The sequence below is a fragment of the Frieseomelitta varia genome, unplaced genomic scaffold (genome assembly GCF_011392965.1).
Source record: "Frieseomelitta varia isolate USP_RPSP 00005682 unplaced genomic scaffold, Fvar_1.2 scaffold_537, whole genome shotgun sequence".
In the NCBI taxonomy this organism is placed as follows: domain Eukaryota; kingdom Metazoa; phylum Arthropoda; class Insecta; order Hymenoptera; family Apidae; genus Frieseomelitta; species Frieseomelitta varia.
In genome coordinates this window covers 268,639-279,092 of record NW_025110298.1, presented here as the reverse complement: position 1 = coordinate 279,092, position 10,454 = coordinate 268,639, and the positions used below count along the sequence as shown (strand labels likewise).

The following is a 10,454-nucleotide window of genomic DNA, read 5'->3' as shown; positions in this document are numbered from 1 at the left end:
TGTAGTCCTGATAAAATATCGGATTATTCTGTTCCAATTATGTTAAGATGATTAGATAAAACTAGATTGTCAAAGAAGAAATACAATATGTTTAATGTATATATATATATATATATATATATGTATGCACTTTTTTTAAGCGTAAGATCACAGGTTAGCTGATACTAATGTAAGCCAGTAATTGGTATCGTTGCGACATTGAGCTACGAAATCTTGGAGTGGTGATCGCAGTGGAGATGGATCACGTTGACGGTATACTGTTCGCGCGTTTCGTTCATATGGGTCACGTAACTCTAGGAGTCCTTCAAGGTGTCGTGTGACATCAAGCTCTCAATTTGCGTAACTGTAACACATCCCTCTCACGAGTTAATATTGGTTCGATGCATGTTACATAGCTCTGGAGCATACGAAGTTACGGAGTTATATGTACATGCAATTGAACCAAATAATTCTTCGTTTCTTTCATTGGACAAAGCGAATCAAGAGTGATAAACTGTTTCATAGTTGTAAAGCAAAGTAGGAGTGGGGATTTTCTTCAGTGGATATAAAAGAACATTACTTTGCATCAAATGTAGTAGAACACGAGCATATTTCATTTTCTCTCTGTCCCCTCTCCCCCTCTCTCATCTCTAATCATATCTAATGATAAATATTTAACGATTTTATTTTATTTGACATTGAATATATTGCATTCATACGCGCAGCTGCATTTGGTTTCGAAAGTTATCTACATTAATTACGGTATCTACATTAATTCTGTATCTAAAAACACAGGTTTTAGAACAAATAAGATATTGCCTTATATACTGTTGTCTGTGATTTCAAATTCTCTTTTGGTAGTTGATAATACTTGATTGATAATCATACATATAGTTATGATGTTATAAACTTTCCATGTATTCATTTTATTTCTGTGTATCGTTTGAAATACGTAAATACGAATACGAGATTCATCGTGCACGGTCTTGGTAATATTTGATATAAAGAGGTACTATTAGAACGATTATATATAAGCAAAATTTTGTTGATTATAAAATTTGAAAAAGGAGAGATGTTTCGACAGCGATTAAAAATAACGTGGAAAATAAACGATAGCAATTCCGTTCGTTTTCAGTACTTTACAGAAACCTTCGATTCGCTTAAAGTACTTACGTGAAAAATATCGATATCATCAGTTGCGGTAAAATGGCTAATAAGACGAGATTCGAAGGAGAATCTCTTCGCATGTGCATGACATAGACCTCAGTGAAGAAGCAAGAAAAATGTCAGAAGTTTGCTGAAAAAATTTCTACTTGTACCAATAACGTAACGATATTGCTGCAACTATCATTGCGTCGACGAAAGTTTTATCACGGACATTATATTTTTCAATTTGATTTTACGTACTTCACACGATATATACATACGTATGTGCATCGTCTATTTAACTACCTTCTCCGTATTTAACGTAATTGCCGTTTTGATAAATTGTACATTTTGATTAAGTTTTATTATCTATTTTGATCGTAACAGACGCTTTTTCTCCTCTTTTATCGTACCTATCCATCTTTCAAAATACATGTACATATGTGTGTGTGTGTGTGTGTGTGTGTGTGTGTGTGTGTGTGTGTAACGTATAAATCATACATGTATATTGCAATCGGAAACACAAATATAATAGGAGATACGAATCAAATGCTTAATCTGATCTGAGGTAGAAAGTTTGTTTGATTTGTTGCTTAGCGATTAATTTAATGCACAATAAAGGACACGTAATGGCAGAATTTCTTTTTTCGAAAGTAACCTATCTAATTTTCATTTCGATTCCTTTCTAAACATTGTCTTCTGTTTAGTGGTAAATACGTTTCTATGGATCAGTTGTTGGGAAATATTCGTGCCTTTCATCCAAAAGACCCGGCTCGTGGTATGCTAAATTATGACATTGGAGCTTTAAGCAAACATCAGAAAAGTAACTTAAATGCAAGAAAAACTGTCGAGAGAGGCAAAAATGAAATTTATCTGAAGACACATCCAGAAATTAAAGGGTTGATTTCGATTTTACTTAGGTAAACTATTTTCTTTCTACTTATCATTTTTACAAAAAATCGTAAAATAATTGTGAAATCCGTCCACATTGCGAAATCCAAATTATTTTTCATATCTAGATACGTATTATGTTCACAAGTCTCGATGAACATTCACGAAAGTATAGGTGAATTTTTCAATAGACCACGTTATCAAGTAGTTGCAGATCTTCTACAATATTTTCTTCGTACCGAACTTGAAGAATTTGGAGATGAATGTCAAGCATTACGGTTCAAATAAATCATGCTGAAATTTTGTACTGTAATGGACAATAAATGTATGCATCGTACGTCTAACGTATAGTACAATCAAGTTGATTGACTTTCTTTTTGTTAATATTTGCTTTATTACTTTTTCGTCAGAAGGTATTTCATTTGATTTGTCATAAGAATTCAAACACTTTTTATAAGAATGCAAAAAGGATACGATCGTAAGAACACAAGATACAACAAAATCTTTCAAATACCTCGTCAAATCGATTCATTCATTGTTTCATAACAAAATTGTTTATTATTTAATTTACATTGTGTAGCTCTTCATTTTATATACACGTGTATATAGATATACTTTATGTACTTTATGTTTCGTACATTTTGTCGAAAAAACAATACGTTTTTTAAATTAATTTATTTACCGTTGCTGTGACATCTATTAAATTCATTGAGATCTTGGTCTTCGATCCGTTTGATTAAATTTAAGACTGTCTCAGAGTATTCAAATCTAAATGAAATAATTTCTTCATTACTTGTTTGTTAGTGTATCGTTATTTTACTTGGATAAATAACAAATAAGTATGCAATTGTAATTGAATTTTTTTTCTAATCGTTGGAAAAAAAATTAAGTACAAGTAGTTTGACAATGTTCGTGTAATATCGTAATACCGTTATAAAATTTCAATCGTACGGAAATATACGTATTATGTATTAAATAATATAGTCCGTAACAACTGATCAGTGCCTGGAATAAAGTATGCGTTAATTTAATGTATAAAATGAATGAAACATATATGTACCTATGTATGTATATACGTATCTCTATAAAATGATACGGAACTATCATTGTAATGATTAAATTACTTCTATCAATATGATTGATCCCGTGATTCATGATCCCGTCATAGTACTCAATTGTGCATGGGTCAACAAGTTTTCTTTACATAAAAATTTGGATATATAAGCAAGATGTGTATGTACGTGCACACGCACGCATTTGCTTCTTGTATACATAGGTGTACATATGTATGTATCATTCTGCACAATTCTGTACTTTCATACTTAACTTGAAATTTTAAACGCAAAAGTTTGTCTTATTTATCACAATTCAATAGTAAATTAATATAACAGCGAACTAAACTAATGTGCAATGTATGCATTTAACACGTCTAATAAGAGAACGATGGATGATGGAAAAAGTTGCGGTCACATGTAATAACGTGCGTACAAACACACGTCATTTACACAACTTGAACAAAGCTTGATTAAAATAATTTTTTTCTGTTAAACCTATAAAATGGTAGTTTTTACGACCACGTTTAGTTATTTCACACTGGCAACAATCTTGACTGTAAAGTTATTAAAATTTTTTTTTAATAGTATCCTTGATAACTTGTATTTATAATTTATAATTTCGATATAGCTGGTTATAGTCATATAGACTATAAACGAAATTAATCATAACTATAAACAAAGAAAGATCTTCGTATTGATTTTACTGCATTAAAATTTAGAATAAAGACGTTGAAATGATACGTACTTAAGTTACGTTCCTGAGAAACGTCGACTGATTGCGAGAGAGAACCAAGGGTCGAGAACCAAAGCGGTTACGAAAATGAACGAGGATACTCGAAAGCAGCCGAAGTGTCGCGTGGTACGTGGTACTGCAAAAGAATTGCTGCACCCTCAGTCGTGCCTCGATCGTCGCGGAGAGTTGATACGATTTTTGTGAATTGTTTTTATCTTAAAAAAAATTGAATATTTTATTTAATGTATTGTAATTTGGTGTACAATTTTTATCTCTTTCGATAATTAACGCAAATTCTTTTGAGAAAAGATGGCAAATTTAATAACGAGTGAAAATAATCGTTTGAGGAACAGAGAAACGAAACGTAGCCTGACAGTCGGTCACGAAGCGATCGATTTCGAAAGGAACGCCGCTGTTCGAAAAAACGGTACCAATCGATCGTATCCTCACCATAGGGAATAGAAGGAGACCGAACAAATGGATACCTAATACGAAACGCATTGAATAAGTGATCGTGCGTTTATCAGTGGCAATGAGGACGCGCGGTTTGGATCGATCAAAGAATTAAAATAGTTCTTTCTCTCTCTCTATCTCTCTCTTTCTCTCTCTCTCTCTCTCTCTCTCTCTCTATCTATCTCTTTCTCTTTTCCCCTCCCCCTCTCCTCTCCTCTCCTTTCCTCTCTTCTCTCTTCTCTCTTCTCTCTCTTGCTCACTTCCTTCGGAAGAGAATGAAAGTGTATTAGAAGAATTGTGACATCCAGTGCATTGCGAGTGATTTCGTTTTCTTTTGCGTATTTCGTATATTACGTGTACTGAGAAACGCGTATATATGCGCGTTATTTCTAATACGTATATGCGCCTGTGCGTGTGATGTGTGCGCGCGCGCGCGCGCGCGCTTGGTTCAGTCGTGTCAGAAGTTCATCGTATGAAAGCAATTGTCGGTTTTGTTCGATAAGAATGGGACTACTGATCATCGACCGACGGTTAGTGGTTTAACGTAACATTACTTGGCGTTACTGTGAATACACTATGCACATTGGTGAATATAAATGAGTGATCAATGTATACGTAACTGGTATACAAATACATGGGGATATTGTTACTACGTGTGCGTAGGTGGGTATCGGATGTATAATGTGGGTGTGGGTGTGCGTTGCTCGTACGTATGGACGTACGCGTATTTTGTAGTAACGTGTAATGGCATGGAAATGAGGCGCGCGCGAGTGTCACGCCGAAAGATACGCCTCTCGCCTGGAAAGCTACTTTGTGCTCTAAACTCGAAAGGAGAATCCTCTCGCGAGTGGCCGTTCTTACCGGTTTAACCTCATCAACATCGAGTGCGTGCGTTCCTTCTGGCGTTTGATTCTATTTACCCGTATCTTTCGGATTCACCTATAATTTCCCACTCAATTTTCATCAATATGCATTGACGTCAAGCTACAAGGATAAGAAAGGATCTCGTTCGTGACTCACGACCTTTCTCAGAATCTTTGGGTATCCGAAAGAAAAATGCGCAACGAGTGGTTAAGAAACTTGTTCGCAACAGCAATATTCGCCCTTATGGTACACGGTAAGTTCATCTTTCATACGTGTATCTATGTTTCTAAACCCGTATACATGTTTCGAGTATTTTCGTTTCTTCTCGGTTTTTAACGTAGTACGAAGATTTCACATCCACGTATTGTACATTGCACATTGTGCATAACTAACACAAGAAGAAAACAATATAGTCAATTATTTATCATTATCATCGCCATCGTCGTCATTTCTTGACATCGCTATCATGGTGAAATAAACGATTTAGTGTGTTGCAAGAAAATATTTCTTTTTTTTTTCTTCTTCTGTATAATAATAGGAGAAGTTGGAAGCTTTTGGAAGTTTAATTGAATACAGCGATCATAGTTTACTGAAAACGAGTTCAAGCAGAGATATTCCTTTTTTGCAAAGTCTTGTTCTCGGACATGTGATAACGAATGAGCGAGGAGACTGACTCAAATGGTAATATTGTTGAAAGATAAATCTTTTGTTCGCATGTCGATCTCGTTGAACATTAACATTAAAAACAAGAGTTAAATGAAATTAAATGAAAATAGGGTAGCGATATATCACTGACAAAGAGAAAACACGTGCTTAAAGATGATTGTTTGTGAAAACAGATAGGCATATGTGTAATAGAAATTATTCATTTGTGATCATCGAGTTAGAAAATATAATTATTTAGTTATTTATAATTCCTATAAAATTAAATCAATAACTTTTTCATTTGTTACACAGATTCTGCTCGAAATAAACTATAACAAAGCAAAAGAAGTCGAATTTTATATTTTCTCATGTCATTATATTCGAGTTTACAATTAATGAATTTAATATATTATACGTATAAATGAAAACAATGTTATACGATATGATAGAATATCCATAAATTACGAATATAAGAAAGACCAATTTTTTTTTCATTTCCCTGATAAACTTAAAGAAACAAAAAGAAAATATGATTACAGCTAGATTTAATCTCATCTTTTCTCATCGATTGATAGTAATCCTACAAATGAATTTGACTTGTAAAATTACTGATGCGTCGCAGCACTATGCAGTTGAACAAATATCGAATATCAAATGCAAAAATTAACACAAAATAACTTGATTATTTTTTAGTAATTATTACATTACATACGCAAAAATTAACATAAAATAACTTGATTATTTTTTAGTAATTATTACATTACATACGCAATATATAATATGTACATAGATTTATTGTATGTAAAAGTTAATTCTTTTCATCTTTCTTTACTTCTACAATGAAATAAAAATAAATAACAGTACTTCAATTTTAATGAAACAGCTCTTGTTAAAATTTCAAACTAAAATTAACTGATTTGATTAAAAAATTTCAAACTGAAATATGTTCGTTTGTACGTACAAAATTTTGTTTGGAAAGAAGTAATTCCTCTCAAATAAAAGTGTACAAATTTTTAACATCGCTGTCTGATAAAATTATCCAATCGTGAGTAAATTTTTCCAACAGTGTGAAATTAAAAATCATTAACCAGCGTTTGGAAATAATTTTGCACCAATTGCGCCTTAAATAGTAAAAAAGATATGGTTGGGTGATAGACATTGGCAATTGGTTGGTCTATTTTTGTGGATGGAAAGTCTGGCGAAGATAGCCGAGTAACACCGACATAAAACGAAACTATTAGGTTATGCGCGATGCTTGGCAGGGTAGAAGCTAACCATCAACAATTCGTATAAAGCGAATTGCTCTATGAGCCTTACGATAAACAAATGCATTTATTGGATAAAAATCGCTGAAAATAATGAAAAATCGTTCTTGACCGAAAGAGTAAACTATTACTCAAAATGACTCGTGTACGTATTATGTATGTGTCATGGCTTTAATTGATTTGCCTAATTTTATTAGACAAATCGTGAAAGAGTACCATTTAAAAAATTTAATTTTTTTCAATTTTATTAGTCTCGTTCAAATGAATATCTTTAGTTTTAACATATCCGTGTCGACCATTGGATCATTAAATACTCGACACTTTGGAGCGATGACGCTCACGATACGTATTTGTATTTTGTATTTGTAAAAGTTGTTTCAATATCGTAGTTTTTCAAGAAAATTGACAGAGTCTTGCAACTAAGAATCTTGAGAAACTTGTATTATTAAAATTGAGAACAATTTCATTCAAAGAATGAGGAGAATGGTATCTCAGTCAGTACTTGAGATATCATACCTACATATGTAAGTACATATGTATATTAGAACCGATAGTTAATTCCACGTGTAATACGTAATTGCAAGAATGAAATTTTCAATTCTATGAAAAAATAAGAAAAATCAATGCGTGCCATCGATTATAGAATTTAGGAATATTAGGAAAACATGTATCTTTGACATGTATCTCTGTATTGGAAAATTCCGGTTTCAAGCCTTTGTATAATTGAGAAAATCTTTTTTTTTTTTTTTTTGTTCTTAACGATCAATAAATGTTTTACTTCTCAAAGTAGGAGTAGAGAGAGAGAGAGAGAGAGGAAAGAAAAAGAGAAAAAACAAAAATTAATGTGTTTTAATTGGTTTCATTGAAACTGTTTCATTAATAGTTGTAATTATCTGCATTTGCAAAGATGGTTGGGTTTATTTGATAAAATTGACACAAATTAGTAAACATTTTTTAATAGGGCATTAAAAATTCCATGATATACATATAATGACAGCTAATTGGTATTTCTCATGTTAGTTTTGTGTTAGTAAATTTTTCAAACATTTGTTACATTACGTGTAATAAATGTTTGAAACAAAAATACAATAGTACGCAAAATAATAGGCTTCTATCTCCATGCATTTATTTTTCTTAAAAAAAAAAGACAGTAAGAAGATAAAACAGGAGTTTTATAATAATCTTGACATCATAAAACAAAGGAAAAGATATGTCCAAAAAATAGATGTAAAACGATATCATACGTTTGTTTAATTTTTGCGTCAAGACCTTTTCGCTTTACACGTTTTTAATGTATTTCATTTTACTACTGCTTCATTGATGGAATATCAGAAAACAAGTTTAAGTAAGTTATTTAAATCTGAAAACAATTGCAGTCACTAGCGATGTGAGAAATAAGTAAAAATTAGTTACAGTGCATTTGTTAAACGCTAGCGATATAATGTAAGTGAAATATGTAAGTACGTATAAGGTACATATAAAGTACTATATACTATATAGTTATCAAGGATAATGATAATTGATCAACTGTCGTTTTTCAATTACTCTTTACAAACTCTTTGACATAAATTTCAGCTGATATGCCGAACTATTATAGAACTGTTTATAAAGCAAAAGAGAAACAAATGGGAAATTAGTCATTGAAATGAAAATAAAAAATGATCATTGATTCTCTCCGAATGATAGAAAGCTGCTATTTCTTCCAGAACTTTGGACAACCCTGCTCTAAAAGAACTCGAATAGGGTGTGTCGGTCGAACCCTCTTCGAAGGTTCTGTGCGTCTTAGGTTTCCCTTGCGTCTCAAGGAATTCAATGGTTATTCCCGTTTCGTCTTCTACCTTCCCCTCTTACAAGAATATCCTTCTTAGGGATCGAAAGTAATGAAACTGTTTCTTTTTTCTTCTTTTCTTTCTTACTCTCTTGCTTGCTTCCTTCCTTCCTTTCTTTCTTCCTTTCTTCCTTTCTTCCTTTCTTCCTTTCGTCCTTCCTTTCTTTCTTTCTTTCTTTCTTTCTTTCTTTCTTTCTTTCTTTCTTACGATTCCTCTTTTTCTGACAATCGTGTTCATACATGTAGAAATTACGCAAAAAACTATCGTGATACTATTAACTTTGCGAATGTATATATTTATTAATTGCAAATATTATTGATAAAATGATATCCGAAAAATACATAAAATAATAAGAGCAATACTGTATGTACAAAAAAATGACAACAGTTTCAAAATATGCACAATGATCATTTCAAGATGTTTTACCTTTGGATACTTGCCAAATGCATTTTGGTACTTTGTACTTATTTGATTGAAAAATTTTCAAAAAGTGTAATTTTTTTCATTGTTATCTATAGTAGCTATGATCTCGAGAATTAAATTGATCTCAGTTATACATTATATAATAAACAAAAATATAATAAACAAAATTTTACGAAATATGTTTTACATAGACAGAGGTAGAGATTCATGTGGAAGAAAAAATGGAGTAGCGACTGATTTAACGATGATACAGGTATTCTATTCTAGACATGTGCAAAAAAGAAAGAGAAAGAATAAAACAAAAAGTGTGTATGTATGTATGTATATATATATATATATATATATAGAGAGAGAGAGAGAGAGAGAGAGAGAGAGTGTGTGTGCAGAAACAAGCCGAGAGAAAGAGAAAGCCGAGTAAAATGTTGCGTATCCTATAAGGAAACGACAAACGATATGCGTAATAAGGAACGAAACGAAAGAAAGGAAATCTATAATAGGGGAAAGGAGCAAGATTCAGCATTCAGCACAGCTGGCAGAGCCTCCGAAGACGGCGAACGGAGCAGAACCGACAGAGCTAAAGCGCAACAGCGGCAAATCAATACTCACGTTGCAGTTGTAAAGCTATAAGCCAAGTCATCGTGTGTGCAGGAATTCTGTATTTTAATCTTCCGCAGCCTATCCTTGTAATCGAAAAATTTGTCGTTACGTTTATCGGTAATTTTATTCGCACTATTTTTACACAAAAATTCGAATACCTGTTTTGGTAGGCATGTAAATACATATTGCATGTATATTTATTTATTTATTTATTATATACATATATATATATATATATATATATATATACATATACATACATGTCGAACGAAAAGTATCGTGCTTGGTTTAAGAAACAATTACCCAATTGTCCAATTGTCTGTTAGAGATTTGGAATTTTTCGAAACTTTTGAAAGATTTTGAACGTTTTGAACGTTTTGAACGTTTCAAGTAAGAATTCAGTTTATGTCTGTTATTGGATTTCACGAGTGTTTGACTAATTTTGGATAAAACAATGGATTGTTCAGACAATGGAAAGGTAGACCTGTTTGTAATGTAGCAGGGATTTGGATTGGATATTCCATTTGTAGGATAGAGAAGCGTGGAGAGGTAGAGTAAAATGTAATACGAGAAA

At 32.3% G+C, this 10,454-nt stretch overlaps 2 protein-coding genes across 3 annotated transcripts in view; both read left to right on the top strand.

Moving 5' to 3' along the window:
- The first annotated feature begins 222 nt into the window (after positions 1 to 222).
- On the top strand, positions 223 to 2,376 carry LOC122533551. 2 transcript variants are annotated; one of them, XM_043663379.1, is made up of 3 exons: positions 223 to 309; positions 1,833 to 2,045; positions 2,145 to 2,376. In XM_043663379.1, the coding sequence occupies exons 2-3, from the start codon at positions 1,849 to 1,851 to the stop codon at positions 2,302 to 2,304; spliced, it is 357 nt and encodes a 118-aa protein (XP_043519314.1). In that variant the 5' UTR covers positions 223 to 309; positions 1,833 to 1,848; the 3' UTR covers positions 2,305 to 2,376. The 2 variants fall into 2 exon arrangements, with proteins under 2 accessions (XP_043519314.1, XP_043519313.1); XM_043663378.1 differs by lacking the exon at positions 223 to 309 and having other exon boundaries at positions 752 to 2,045.
- A 1,602-nt stretch (positions 2,377 to 3,978) lies between these two features.
- Positions 3,979 to 10,454, top strand: part of LOC122533548 (roundabout homolog 2-like) — a 27,219-nt gene continuing 20,743 nt past the window's right edge. The window contains exon 1 of the mRNA XM_043663371.1: positions 3,979 to 5,374. Coding sequence (XP_043519306.1) covers positions 5,314 to 5,374 — 61 coding nt within the window. The 5' untranslated portion in view covers positions 3,979 to 5,313. The remainder of the gene's footprint in view (positions 5,375 to 10,454) is intronic.